The sequence below is a fragment of the Elephantulus edwardii genome, unplaced genomic scaffold (genome assembly GCF_000299155.1).
Source record: "Elephantulus edwardii isolate Elephantulus edwardi_28Jun2011 unplaced genomic scaffold, EleEdw1.0 scaffold00261, whole genome shotgun sequence".
Classification (NCBI taxonomy): Eukaryota; Metazoa; Chordata; class Mammalia; order Macroscelidea; family Macroscelididae; genus Elephantulus; species Elephantulus edwardii.
Window position 1 is genome coordinate 3,801,334 of NW_006400011.1, and position 15,905 is coordinate 3,817,238.

Sequence of the window (15,905 nt, forward strand, 5' to 3'; positions counted from 1 at the left end):
CATTGATCTATGTGTCTGTCATTGTACCAGTACCATGCTGTCTTTACCACTACGGCAGTGTAGTAGGATTTGAAATCAGGGAGTGAGATACCTCCTACCGAGAGAACAAATTTTTTTATTAAGTCCGTCCAACATGTCTTGCAGCTTGTTCGCCTCATGAGATCCATTGACAGTGTAGCGGTCATTCTTAACATCAAACTGGGTCTGTACTCCCAGCTCACGACCAAAATATTTGGTGGGATACGTTGGAGGCCGATTAAGCGCCTTTGCAACGTCAACCATGTTGACTATCACTGTCTTGATTCCATTTCCTTTGCCCGCAACCTTGGCAATCAGACGGGGCATCTTGTAGCGATAGAACTGGTCTGACACGCTGTGGTTTACATTGACAGACATTTTGGCTTATTAGTAGCTTTATCAATAAGATGGAGAGATCTTTGATTGCAACTTTTTAGTATCTTCTGTCTGGAGAAGAAGGGATGACATAAACGACTGCAAGAGTTCTCGGTCTCTGACATGAAAAAATCTTGGCCGCCGAGGCTGGAATTGCCTTGCGTGCAGGCTATGCTTCCCCAATACAGGTACCAGTAGCTGCGCAACACCTCGTTTTCGTCAAATAAAGACCTAAACCCAACGCTGCTCGCCCGGGACTGGGATGAAGTGCGGCGCGTGGTCATCGGGTCTGAGACAGAGGCTGGCGGGCGGACGAGAGTGGGCTGGTGCTGCCGCCGAGCGCGGAGGAGTCCCAGCGACGTCTGGGGTCCACACCCGTCAGCACCGGAGCTGGCGACCTGTGGACAGAGCACCGTGAGGCGGCGGGAGCGGCTATAAGTCGCATGGTGACTGGTGGATTCACACTACCAGTCTTTGGATTGACAGCCCAACTCCTTACCTACTAGGTCACTAGAACTCCTTTATGGATGGAGTGTGAAGACATTATGTTGAATGAAGTAAGTGCATCACACACAAACATACACACACACACACAGCCAGCAAGCAAAAACTCCCAAACTGAGAAAAGGCAAATTTCTAAATACCAAAGTTAATTAATAATTACCATTGCCAGCAGGAATGGAGCTTTTTGCCTATGAAATACTGCTTTTTAGTTTAGAATGATGGAAAAACTACATGATCACATGAGGTCACCATGATTTCAAATCAACTTGATTTACCAGACAACACCGTAGAAGAGCAACCTTTTCTGGCTGAGTACATGCGTATCTCATGGTCAGTTTGTACAACTTGTTCCGACAATTTCCATCCTGCTCTTAAAATGTTGATGTGATGGTTAGGTTCTGTTAAGTAGTGTCTAATTCATAGTGGTCCCATGTATAATAGAAGGAAATGCTTCCTGAATCGGTACTACTCTCACAAACTTTACACTTGAGCCCATCACTGGAGTCACTGTGCCAACGAGTCTCATTAGAGGAAGTTCTTCTCCTTCACTGATCTTCTCATTTTCCAAGCTTTTTGTCCCTGTCTGTGCCCTCCTCACACAGGCGCATCCAAAGGATGTTAAGTAAAGTGTCACTATCCTTGTTTGTTGACTACACTTCTTCCAGGATGAATTTGTTTTCTTCTTTTGGCAGTCTCTGACATATTCAATACTCTTCAGAAATGCCAGAAGTCAGAGACCTCAGTATTTCTTTAGTCTTCCTTATTTATTCATTGTCCCATTTTACATGCATTTGAAGTGATATCATGAGACTTTGACAACTAAGGCGTGCCTAACCCAAGCCAAGCCATCAATTTCAATTGCCAACTGCAAATCTTTCCTTTCCGGGACTGTTCCTATTTCTATATTTCAAATCAGGCCCACTGTTGTACCAAATTTCAAAATTATTAGACTTTCAAAAGGGTCAGACGTTCACAGAGAGTGACTAGAGGGAGAAGCCACTCTTTATTTTCTATTATTTATTATAATAGACTTGGTTCCCTGGAAAAGTACTGTTGTTGCTGCTGTTAGGTGCCATTGAGTAGAGAATGAATCATAGTGACCCTATGAGCAACAGATCTGAAGTCTGTCCTGTCCTGTGCCATCCTCACACACTTAATGTGTCACACACATCCCTGACACTGTTAAAGCCTGTTACTGTAGGTGCTCTATCTCAAGGGTCTTCCTCTCTTAGGCCAACTCTCTACCTTTTCAAGCATGCTTGATTGCAATTCTAAGGAATAACTCCTCTAACAAACGACACGCCCAAAGCAAGTGAGACAAAACTTCACCCTCCTTGCCTTACAGTGGCTGCAATATTCAGTGCTCTTCTCCACGAACCAGAGCTCAAAGGCACCAATTTTTCTTCCGTCATTCTTATCCTTCATCCTACTCTCAGACTTTTAAAAAGTGATTGATTGATTGAAAAGGCCATGGCCTGAATCAGGGGCACTTTAGCCTTAACCACATCATAGTCTGACATCATTATTCCTCAGTATTTAGAGAGGTCCCTGACTACAAACTTGCTCAGTGCAATATGTCTCCTGATCACCTGAATGCTGATATCAAGGGTGTTGATTGAAGATCCAAGTAAGATGAAATCATTGACAATTTCAGTCTTTTCCCCATCTATCGTAATGTTGCCTATTGGGCCAGTGGTAAACATTTTTGTTTTCTTGATACTGAGATGTCTTTCATCTTTGTTTTTCCTTTTTTTTATTAATTTCAAAGAACATCTATAGAGATTTTGGAATTCCATTTATTCATTGTTGCACTTTTCTCCCCACCCCCACCCCCACCCCGTTCGCTCCTCTCCTTGAAAAGCAAAAGAAAAACTCCCTCATTGGTACACAATTTCTCCCCCCCTCCCCCCCCCCAACCCCACCCCAAATATACTCCACTCTGCAACAAGTGTTTCAAGTCCTCACTTTCACCAAGCAAGGTTGTGTTATCTGAATAACACAGGTTGTTGATGAATCTTTCTCTGATCCTGATGCCACATTCTTCTTCATAGAGACCAGTTTCTCAAATAATTTGTTTAGTTTACCAATTGAATAGGTATAAAGAAAGGATAACTTTCTTTTTGATGTAAACTTTTCTTAATTTTAAACCATGAGCGTTCCTTTGCTCAGTTCGAAGAACAGCTTCTTGATCCAGGTATAGGTTTCAAATGAGCATAATTAAGTGTTCCAGGATTCCTGTTCTTCTCAATGTTAGCCATAATTTGTTATGATCTACTCAGCCAAATGTCTTTGCATAGTCAATAAAACCCAAATAGACATACTTCTAGTATTCTCTGCTTTCAACCAGGATCCATCAGACATCAGCAATGATATCCCTGGTGCTATGCCTCTTCTAAACCCTGCTTGATTTTCTGGAAGTGTTGTGTCAATGTACAGTTCTAGCCATTTTTGGATAATCTTCAGCAATATTTTTATTGTTTGTTGTTTGTAGTAGTAATGATATTGTTCTATGGTATCCACATTTTGGGGTTACCTTTATTGAGAATGTGAACACATTTGTCTCTTCCAGTCATGTGGTCAGGCAGCTGTTTTCTAATTTTCTAGTATAGACTGGTGAGCACATCCAAAGCTGCATGTGTTAGCTGAGACATTTCAATTGGTATCCCATCAATTCATGGGGCCTTATTTTTTGTCAATTTCTTGAGTGCAGCTTGGACTTCTTCCTTCATTACCGTTCACTCTTGATCATATTCTACCTCCTGAAATATTTCAGTGTTGACCAGTTCTTCTTGGTATGGTAACTGTATGTATTCTCTCCATCTTTTGATAATCCTTGGATCATTCCAGATTTTACCCATACTATTTTTCAGTATTGCAACTCGAGGCTTAAATGTATTTTTTACTTATTTTAGCTTGAGAAATGCTGAGTGAGTTCTTCCCTTTTTTTCCTCTCTATTTCCATCCCTCTGTATATTTTGTGATAATATTTTGTTCTGTCTTTAGATTCTATGGAGAAGTTTTAGGTTTCAGAAAAAATATGCAGAAAGAACAAAGAGCTCCCATATACTCCTTGTCTCCTACATGCTACTTCTCCTATTATTAACAATTTGCACTCCTCTGAAATAATTGTTACTAATTTGTGTAAGAGTGTTGAGGCATTATTACAATGTTGTTGTTGTTGCTGCTGTTCTTATGTACTGTCAAGTCACCCATGACTCACAGATACCCTATGAAACCTGCCCTATCATGAGCCAGTGTCACTGACTCAGACACACCTACCCCCATTACCCCAGTTACTGTATCAGTCCATCTCATCTGGAGTTGTCCTCTCCTGCACTGTCCCTTCACCTTTCTGAGCATGATGTCCTTCTTCAAAGATTGGTCCCTCCTGGCCACATGCCCAAAGTATATGAGATGGAGCTTCAAAGTCCTAACCTCCAAGGAGAAACTTGGCTTTACCCTCTCCAAGACAGACTTGTTTTCAACTCAAAGACATCAATTGTTCTTCTGTCATCCTTAGTTATTGTACAGCTCTCTGATGCATAGAAAGTAACTGTGAAGACCATGGCCTGGATCAGACACGCTTTAGTCTCTAGACTGACATCTTTGCATCTCAGTACTCTGGAGAGGTTCCTGACAGCAGATTTTTCCAGTGCAATTTTTCTTTTGATTTCCTGACTGCTAGTGCCAAGAGTGTTGATTGTGGATCCGAACAAGCTGTAATTGTTATCAACTTCAATTTCTTTTCCATCTACCATGGTGCTACCAGTTGACCCAGTGGTGAGAATCTTTGTTTCCTTGATGTTAAGCAAAACCTAGAAAAAGGAAATATTGTAGAAGGCAGATACCTGTCAAAGAAGGGAAACCCAAATATTTCCCATTAATATAAAGTGAAGGGAGCTCTGGTTGGTTGCTTAGTGGTAAGAAGCTGTGTTGCAATCCCAAAGACACCAGTTAGAATCCACTAACTGATCCACAGGAGAAGGATAGTTAATTTCCTCCACTGTGATTTACTGCCTCTGTAGACCCACTGGAGGGTCAGCAATGAGTCTGTTCTGACTTGACAACTCACAACAACAATATAAAGTGATAGAAAAGTGGTACAATTGCATCTGTCAAATGTGGAAAAGTTACAAGAGCCAGAAAACAGAGGAGTTACATTGAGTTTCATGTCTCACAGATTTCAAGGTATTAAGTAAAGTCTGAATAGGATTAATAAAGTTGATCTCTGTGCAGTGCAGTTTTAAGGGTTTCTAGATACAACATTGGAAATATTCATTTGTCTATGCCCAAAGTTTGGAAGACAGTTACTTATCCAACTGACTGGAAGTGGTTAATATTTTTGTCCATTCCAAAGAGTAAAATTGATTTAAGAGAATACTTATATTATCGAGAAATATCATTAATATCACATGAAAGCAAAATTTTGTGACGATATCTTGCAAACAATTGTAGTGATGTCAACACAAGGAACTTCCAGAAATTCAAGCTGGATTCGCAGAGGATACAGAATGAAGAATATCATTATTGATGTCAGATGACACTTGGCTGTAATCAGAAAATAGCAAAAACATGTTTGCCTATATTTTAGTGACTATACAATGGCATTTGGCTGTGTGGATGATAACAGACGGCTATTATTTTGAAGGTTGGGAGTTCAGAACTATTAATGATGTTCTTATAGAATCTGCACATAGACCAAGAAGCTGTTGTTTAAACAGAGCAAAGAGGATATTGCAATGTTTAAAACTAGGAAAAGTGTATATCAGGATTGCATCCATTTACCACACTTATTTAACCTTGAAGTTGAGCAAATAATCAATAAACTGGACTATACAAAAAGAATATAGTATCAGAATTGGAGGAAGATTCATTAACAACCTTCCAAATGCAGATGGCACAACCTTGCTTGTCAAAAACAAAGATGACTTGAAGTACTTACTGGTGAATATCAAAGATTATAGCCTTCTGTATGGATTATTTCTCAACATAAAGAAAACAAAATCCTCACAACTCAACCAATAAGCAATATCAGGACAAATGAAGAAAAGACTGATGTCGAGACTTTCAGTTTTTAAATTTACTAAGTAAATTTACTTAGATATGCAATAGATGTCCAAGGAAACAATAGTCAAGAAAAAAAATCAATGTTTTGCATTGGGCAAATATGCTACCAAAAATATCTTTAAATAAAGTATTGAAGAACAATAGTTTTAAGACTAAAGTGTGAATATTCCAAGCCATAATGTTTTCAATCACCCCACACACATGAGGAAAAAACCTCAAAAGTCCAAAATTCTGCAGCCAAGTCAGTAGAGAGTTGTGTTTCCAAAAGAAAGCTGAGCAGTTTGAATCCACTCACTACTTCGAGAAAAAGATGAGCAGTCTCCTCTCATACAATCTACAGCTTCTGAAAACTCACTGAGGAGCATGTATGAGTTTATTCCAACCCAAGAGCAATGAGTTGAGAATTTAATTTGCATAAAAAAGTTGGACAAGGAATAAGGAAAAAATGAAGAATTGAATTTTTTTAATTACAGTGTTGAGGAAGAATATTGAATATACCGTTTGTGATGATTAAGATCATGGGTCAGTTTGACTATCCCATGATCTCAGTGGGTTGTCAGATGAGATGCAATCACCCTCCAATTAATATGAGCAATCATTTGGCATGAGAGCTTTGTTGGAAGTATGGCCTGCATCTAAGATAGATAGAGAGAGATAGAGATAGAGATAGAGATAAACACACACACACACACACACACACACACACACACACTATGGCTACATTTGCTCACCCTTAATAGATGCTGCATCTGACTCATCATTCTCTCTCATTCTTTCTTTGGGATGTGAGTCAAGGGTCAGTTTTACAATCAGCAGATTCCAGAATTTGTCAGCTTCCATAAGCCAGCAGTCTATTGTTTCATTTGCCAAGATGAAACCTCCAACTTGACACCTGGCCCAAGTGTCTTCAATTACATGAGTCATTTCTTTTATGTAGTTGTACCTGAACCATAGCTGACCCTCCTGTAGATTTTCTGAAACTATAAATTGCACAAGAGATTGCCCAATTTTTTCCCTATGAAGCTTCTGGTGGATTCCAACCATTAGAGAAGTTCCACCTTTAGCTTAGCCTTGCAGTTCTCTACAAACTACACTCCATGCTGTTGTTATGTACTCTCATGTCAACTAAGACACTAGCAACTCTACAAACAGATCCTATCCTGCGTCATCCTCACCATCTCTGAAATACTTGAGCCCATTACTACAGTTACTGTGTCAATACATCTTGTTGAAGATCTTCCTCTCTTATGCTGACCTTCTCTGCCTTTTTCAAACTTGATGTCCTTTTCTAAGGACTAGCTGCTCCTCACAACATGCCTAAAGTATGTGAGATGGAGCTTCACCATTTTTGCCTCCCAGGAGAACCCTGGTTGCACTTTCTCCAAGACAAATTTATTTGTTCTGTTGGCAGTCTATAGGATATTCAGTACTCTTCTCTAGCACCACAACTCAAAGACATCAATTCTTCTTCTGTCATCCTTAGTCATGGTCCAACTTTCAAATCATGGCAAGCAACTGAGAAAACCATGGCTTAGGTTAGGAGCATATTAATCTTTAAATTAAACCCTTTCTCTTTAAGATTTTGGAGAGGTCCTTGACAGCTGATGTTCTGATTTCTTGACTGTTGGTACCAAGGGTCTTGATTGTAGATCCAAGCAAAATGAAATTGTTTACAATGTCAATCTTTTATCTATTATCTATCATCTATCTATCTATCTATCATGATGTTGGCTCTTGGCTCAGAGGTGAGGATTTTTTTTCTCTTGACATTGAGATGTAGTTCGTATTGAAGTCTGTAGTCTTCGATCACCTACAGCAAGTGTTTCAAGTTGTCTTTGCTTTCAACAAGCAAGTTTGTGTCATCTGCATAACACAGATTATTTTTATAAGTTTGTTTTTATGCAGATTTTTCCTCACACTTTCCTCTATTGACATTATATTTTAAACAATTATTCCCATACACTGTGTTTAATAAAATTAATCACCATTGCACTGTGCCCATCTCTTCACGTCCCCACCAGAGCTTTTCCATTTTCTGTAAGCCCTCCCTTTACCAAATTGTGCAACCTTGTGATTTCCTCCCTATCCATCCTCGCACCTCTGCTCCCACTCGTCCACCCTTGGACATCCATACACCAGTTATCCTTCTATGTTTACAATAATGGTCTTTGCATAATCTGTTTTATTAATGAGTATTCCTCTAACCCTGATGCCACATTCTTCTTCATAAAGTCTAGCTTCTTGAACGATTTGCTCAGATACAGGTTAAATAGCTACAGAGATAAGATACAACTCTGATGCTCATCTTTCTTGATACTAAATCATGCAGAGTTTCCCTGCTCTATTGTGTACCATCAAGCTGACTCTCCAGTGGGTTTACAGAGACAGTTAATCACATGGGAGGAGATCGCCTACCTTTCTTCCACACACATAAATACACAAGCATACACATATGTTGTCGTTAGGCACCTCAAGTCACCTCTGAGTATATATGCACCTTCCATTGGTTTTACTCCTCTAGAGGATTCCAGCCTAAGACATTGTGGACTTTCAGAAGAACCAACAAGTTTGTCTTAGAAGGGAAGGCAGAATCTTCCTTAGATGTGAGGATAGAGGAACTCCATCTCACTCACTTTGCACATGTTGTCAAGAGAGACCAGTTCCCAGAGAGGGACACCATGCTTAGTAAAGCAGAAGATGTGCAAAATTGGATGAAGACTCGATGAAATGGATTGACACAGACGCTACAACAATGGGCTCCCATATATCACTAGTTTAGAGGGAGGCACAGAACTGAACAGCCATTTTATTCCGTCAAACATAAGGTATCTAATAGCAAAGAAATTACTAGGTGTATCTAATAACACTAACAAAGGTACTGAAAAATGGATACATAAAGTCATGTGGCCACTATGACAGAATATTATACAGAATAGTTTGTTGTTGTTGTTGTTGTTGTTGTTGTGTGCCATTGAGTTTCTAGCGACTCATAGCGACCCTATGCACAACAGCCCTAAACCCTGCTCTGGCATGTGCCAATCGCACTGCCTCCGACACACCCATCCTGATTATGCTAGTCACTGAATCAATCCACCTCATAGAGGGTCTTCCCCTCCTGCACCATCCCTCCACCCTCCCAAGCATGATGTCCTTCTCCAAGGACCGGTCTCTCCTTACAACATGTCCAAAGTATGTCAGATGAAACACCAGAATCCTTGCCTCCAAGGAGCAGCCCCGTTTAACCCTCTCCAGGATGAATCTGTTTTCTTAGAAGTTCATGGTACACTCAATACTCTTCTCCAACACTACAGCTAAAAGGCATCAATTCTCCTTCTATCCTCCCTAGTCATTGTCCAACTCTCCAATGCAGAACAAGTGATTGCAAAGACCATGGCCTGAATTAGACACACCTTAGTCTCCAGAGTGACACTATTGCTCTTCAGTACTTTAGAGAGGTCCTTAACAGCAGACTTTTCCATCGAAATACGTCTTTTAATTTCCTGGCTGGTGGTGCCAAGAATGTTGACTATGGACCCAAGCAAACTAAAGCTGTGAACAATCTCGATCTCTTCACCATCTATCCTGATGCTGCCATTTGATCCAGTGGTGAGAATCTTTGTCTTCTTCATGTTAAGCCTCAATCCATATTGAAGGCCGCAGTCCTTGACCTTCTGCAGCAAGCGCTTCAGTTCCTCCTCAGTTTCAGCAAGCAGGGTTATGTCATCTATATAACACAGATTATTGATAGATCTTCCACCAATCCTGATGCCACATTTCTCCTCATGAGCCCAGTCTCTCAGATAATCTGTTCTGCATACAGGTTGAAAAGGTATGGAGACAGGACACATCCCTGCCTTAAACATACTCTTGCTTCACCTAGTCCATCTCTCCTCTTTCTCCCTTAGCCCTCTAGTTATTCTTAGAAGGTAGATATGGAAGCAGAACTTGAAATATATCATGTCCATATAATTTCTTTGTCTATATTGGAGTGGTTTCTGTTTTTCTCTTTCAGAATGTTGAAGACAGTATGTAGGCTTTTTTCATATTGACCTCATCATTGTTAAGTGCCCTCAAATCAATTGCATCTACTTCATGTCGCCTCGGTAACTGAGTAGAACTGCTCCAAAGGGTTTCCTAGGACATAATCATGTTGCTGAAATGGAAAAGGGGTTAAAACACTTATCAAAGAAGATCAAAGTCCTCAAGATGGGTTACACCTTAGCTTAAAGAAAACAAATTCTCACCACTGAATCAATAGACAACACTATGATAGATGGGCGTGGGGGGGGGCGGGGAGATTGAAGTTGTCAGCACTTTTTTTAACAAGGATTCAGAGTCAACAACCATGGTAGCAGCAGTCAAGAAATCGAAAGATAATGTTTCATTAGGAAGATCTGTCATCAAGGACCACTCCAAAGTGCTAATGAGCAAGAATGTCAGTTTAAAGACTGAGGTGTCCCTGATCCAAGCCATGGTCTTTTCAATTGCTTTCTTTTCATCTGAAAGTTAGACAATGAATGCTATTGGTTTGTTTTTGTTTGGTTTGGTTTGGTTTTATTTTGTGAAGCACCATCTAGTCAACTACAACTTATAGCAACCCTGTGAACAACAGATCTGAACTCTGTCCTATCCTGTGCCATCTTCATCATATCTGGCACACTTGAGCCCATTGCTACCCTCACTGTGTCAATCCACTTCATTGAGGATCTTCCTCTCTTTCACTGATCTTCCTCTCTTTTACCTTTCCAAGTATGATGTCTTTTTCCAAGGAATAGCCTCTCCTAGCAACATGCTTAAAGTATGTGAGACAAAGCTTTGTCATCTTTGCCTCCAAGGAATATGCTGGCTGTCTTTCCCCCAAGACATATCTGTTTGCTACTTTGGTAGTCCATGAAATATTCAGTATTTTTCTCTAACACCAGAGCTCAAAGGCATTAACTCTTCTTCTCTTATCCTTATTCATTGTTCAACTCTCAGATGCATATATAGTCATGGGAAAGAACATGGCCTGAATCAGGTGCATCTTAGTCTTCAAACTGATATCATTGTTAGGTGCTGTTGAGTTGAGTATGACTCTTAGTGATCCTATGGACAATTGATCTGTCTGATCCTGTGCCATCCTTATTCATTGTCCAGCTCTCAAATGCAAGTAATTGAGAGACCGTAGCCTGAATCAGATGCTCCTCAGTAATTTAGAAGGTCCATTACAGAGGACTTATTCAAAGCTATACATCTCCTTGGTGCTAATTGTGGATCCAAGTAAGATGAAACCATTGACAATTTCAACTTTTTCTCCATTTATCATGACATTGCTTACTGGTTCCATGGTGAGGATTTTTGTCTTCTTGAACTTGGGATGCAATCCATATTGAAGGATGTAGTCTTTGTTTGATCTTCTGCAGCAAGCATTTCAAGTTCTTCTCATTTTCTGCAAACAAGGTTGTGTCATCTGCATAACACAGGTGGTTGATAAATTTTTCTCCAATCCTAATGTCACATTCTTCTTCATAGAATCCAACTTCTAGAATGATTTGTTCAACATAGAGATTGAATAAATATGGATAAAGGATACAACCTTGACACACACCTTTCCTGATTTTAAAATTAGCAGTGCTCTATTCAAACAACAGCTTCTTGGTCTACCTATGGGTTTCTTATGAGCAAAATTAAATATTACAGAATCCCCTTTTTTCTCAATGTTAGTCATAGTTTATTATCCATACCAAAAAAATGCCTTTGCCTCGTGGATGAAACAGAAACAGATACTGTTCTGGTATTCTCTGCTTTCAGTCAGGATCCATCTGACATCAGCAATGATGTCCCTTGTGCCATGATCTTTTCTAAACCCAGCTTAAACTTCTGGAAGTTCTCTGTTAATGTACTGTTCTGGCAATTTTTGTATGATCTTCAGCAATATTTTGCTACCATGTGCTAGTAACTACATTGTTAGATAATTTCCCTATTCTATTTCATAGCCTTTCCTATGAATTGGGGAGGAGGACCTTTTTCAGTCAGTTGACCAACTAGCTTTCCTCCAAATATCCTGGCATAGACTGATGAGCATGTCCAGGGCTGTATCTGTTAGTTGAAACATGTTCATTTTTATCCCATCGATTCCTGGAGAAGACAAAGATTCTCACCACTGGACCAATTGGCAGCATCAGGATGGATGGTGAAGAGATTGAGATTTTTCACAGCTTTAGTTTGCTTGCCTCCACAGTCAACACTCTTGGCACCAGCAGCCAGAAAATTAAAGGAAGTATTGGGATGGGAAAGTCTGCTGTTAGGGACCTCTCCAAAGTCCTGGAGAACAATGGTGTCATGCTGGAGACTAAGGTGTGTCTGATACAGGCCATGGTCTTTGCAATCACTTCCTATGTGTCAGAGAGTCAGACAATGACTAGGGAGGATAGAAGGAGAATTGATGCCTTTGAGCTGTGGTGCTGGAGAAGAGTATTGAATGTACCATGGACTGCCAAGAAAACAAACAGATTCATCCTGGAGAGGGTTAAACGGGGCTGCTCCTTGGAGGCAAGGATTCTGAGGCTTTGTCTAACATACTTTGGACATGTTGTAAGGAGGGACTGGTCCTTGGAGAGGGACATCATGCTTGGGAGGGTGGAGGGACAGCACAGGAGGGGAACACCCTCTGTGAGGTGGATTGATTCAGTGACTGGGGTAATCGGGGTGGATGTGTCAGAGACAGTGCAATTGACACAAGACAGAGCAGGGTTTAGGGCTGTTGTACATAGGGTCGCTATGAGTCACAAGCGACTCAACAGTACATAACAACAACAATGCATTCAGTGAATTTTGTTATCACTAGTTCTTGTTCATACAGTACTTTCCGAAATTTTCCAGTGTCAACGAATTCATTTTGGTACAGAGATACTGTATATTCCTTCCATCTTCCTTTGAGGCTTTCTGTATAATTCATTATTGTGCCTATAGTATCTCTCATTATTGTTTTGATAATTATGAATTGTGATTCTGGGAAAGAATATTGGACATACCATGGATATCCAAAGAGCAAACTTCTGTCTTGAAAGAAGTACAGGTAGAAGTTTCCTTAGGAGCAAAGACTGTGAGACTCTCTCATGTACCTGATACATGTTGTCAGGAAGGACCAGTCTTTGGGAAAGAATCAGGTTTGGAAAGGTAAAGAGTCATTGGAAGAGGTGAAAATAGTTAGCAATGGTCTTAAGCACTGTGGAGATTATGAAGATAGCACACAATATATGTAAAGGTTTCAATTTGTTGTTCATAGGGTTACTAGAAAGCAGAATTCACTTGATAGCACCTAACAATGACAATCTTTATAGAAACAGATCACTAGTTCTTTCTTTTATGAAAGAAGAAAATATGTAATTATGGTCCTTTCATGTATATTCATGACATGTTGTTGTTATATGTCATTGAGTCACCTCAAACTCATAATGACCCCATATACAATAGCTCTGAACCATGTCCTATCCTGAGCCAGTCTCACTGTCTCTAACACACCCATTACCCCAATTACTGTGTCAATCTATATGATCTGAGTTCTTTCTTTCCTGAGCTGTCCTTCCACTTGTCCTAGCATGATATCCCTCTCCAGGAACTAACTGTTCTCTCCTGGCCATGTGCCCAAAGTCTGTGAGACAGAGTTTTGAAATCCTCCCCTCCAAGAAGCAGCCTGGTTTCACCATCTTCACAATAAACCTGTTTGTTTTCTTGACAATCCATGGTATGTTCAACACTTTCCTCCAGCATCACAACTCAAAGGCATCAATTTGTCTTCTGTCAACTCTGGTCATTGTTCAACTCTCTGATGCATAGCAAGTAATTGTGAAGATCATGGCTGGAAATAGGTGCATCTTTGTATCCAGGCTGACATCATTGCACTTTAGCACTTTGCAGCGATCTCTCACAGCAGCTTTCGTCAGAGCAATTAGTCTTTTGATTATTTGGCTGCTGGTGCAAGAGTGTTAATTGTGGACTCGAGCAAGCTGAAACTATTAACAACCTTAATCTCTTCTCCATTTACTATGGTGCTGCTAATTGCCCAGTGGTGAGAATTTTTGTCTTCTTGATGTTGTGCTTCAATCCATACGGAAGACTACAGTCCTTGACCTTCTACAGCAAATGTTTCAGGTCCTCCTCAGTTTTGGCTGGCAAGGTTGTGTCAACTGCATAATGTAAGTTATTGGTGAGTCTTCCTCCAATCCTGATGCCACATACCTCCTCATAAAGTTCAGCTTCTCAAATGATCTCTTCAGCGTACAGATTAAAAAGATATAGAGTCAGGATGCATGCCTGACACATTTCTTTCCTGATTTTGAACTATGCATTGTTTCTTTGTTTTGTTCCGATGATTGGTCCAAGTATAGGTTTTGCATGAACACAATCAAGTGTTCTGGGATTCCCATTATTTTCAAGGGTAGCCAGTTAATATGATTCCAATTATGACCTTGAATCTACTCCACTTGAATTTCAAAATAATCTTAAGAAAAGGTTTGAAGCATTGAACACCAATGCTCAAAGACTAGATGAGTTGTGGGATGACATCAAGGATATAATCCATGAAGAAAGCAAAAAGGTCATTACCTAGATGGAGGATAGAAAAACCCAAAAAACAACAAAATGGATGTCAGAAAAGACTCTGAAAATTTCACTAGAGCACTGAGAAGCCAAAACAAAAGGAAAACATGTCAAAGTAAAAGCAGAAGAGTTAAAGGCAGATCAAGAAGACAGAGTATTATAATGGAATGTGCAAGCAGTCCAAATTAGAGACTAAAAAAGGGAAGAACTTCTGCATTTTTCAAGCTGAGAGAACTAAAAAACAAATTTAAGCTTTGAATCACAATATTGAAAGATGCTATGGGCAATATGTTGAATGACCTAAGAAACATCAAAAGAAGATGGAGGGAATACACAGAATCACTCTACCAGAAAGAACTGATTGACACTGACTCAGAAAGAACCCTGTGAGTAGGAGCCAATGATAATTAAAGAAGAAGTTGAAACAACACTGAAGTCATAGGCAAACAAAAACAAAAAGACACCAAAAAAACAAACCAAGGGACTAGCAAGCGATGGGATATCAATTGACTGTTTGAATTAACAAATGCAGCTCCAGATGCACTCATCAGTCTATGCTAGGAAAATTGGAGGACAGCTATCTGGCCAACAGATTGGAAAAAGTCTATATTTGTTCCCATTCCCAAGAAAGGTGATCCAGCTGAATGTGGAAGCTACTAAACAATATCACTAATATCCCATGCAAGCAAAATACTGCTGAAGATTGTTAAAAAATGGCTAGAACAGTCCAAAGGTAAGGAACTGCCAGAAGTTCAAGCAGGATCTAGAAGAGGCTGTGGCACCAGGGATATCATTGCTGGTGTCAGATTTATCCTGGCTCAAAGTAAAGAATACCAGAAGAATGTCTATTTGTGATTTATTGACTGTACAAAGGCATTTGACTGTGTGGACCATAACAAGTTATGACTGACATTGATAAGAATGAGAATCTCAGAACAATTGATTGTCTATGCACATCCAAAAACTTCTCCAGCAGGATAAAAGGGGAAACCACAGACTGGGGGGAAAAATTTGGTAATGACATGTCACATAAGGGACTTATATCTAGAATTTATCAAATACTTGAGCACCACAACAAGATAAAGGTAAATAATCCAGTTGAAAAATGGGCACAGGATATGAACAGACACTTCACCAAAGAAGGCATTCAGATGGCCAACAGGCACATTAAGAAATGTTCAAAACCCGTAGCTCTACAAGAGATGCAAATAAAAACAATTATGAGATACCATCTCACCCCAGGCAGAATAGCAAAATTTAACAGAGCAGCAAGCATCAAATGCTGGCGAGGTTGTGGAAAAACTGTTGTTGTGTTGTTATGTCCCGTCGAGTCACTTGCGACTCATCGCGACCCTATGTAC

General features: G+C 40.0%; 1 protein-coding gene and 1 pseudogene across 1 annotated transcript in view; one reads left to right on the forward strand and one right to left on the reverse strand.

Moving 5' to 3' along the window:
- The window catches only part of LOC102866983, a 3,267-nt pseudogene extending 2,871 nt beyond the window's left edge, over positions 1-396 (reverse strand).
- A 259-nt stretch (positions 397-655) lies between these two features.
- The window catches only part of AADACL3 (arylacetamide deacetylase-like 3), a 24,356-nt gene continuing 9,106 nt past the window's right edge, over positions 656-15,905 (forward strand). The window contains exons 1-2 of the mRNA XM_006899569.1: positions 656-807; positions 9,977-9,989. Of these exons, the coding sequence (XP_006899631.1) occupies positions 656-807; positions 9,977-9,989 (165 nt within the window). The remainder of the gene's footprint in view (positions 808-9,976; positions 9,990-15,905) is intronic.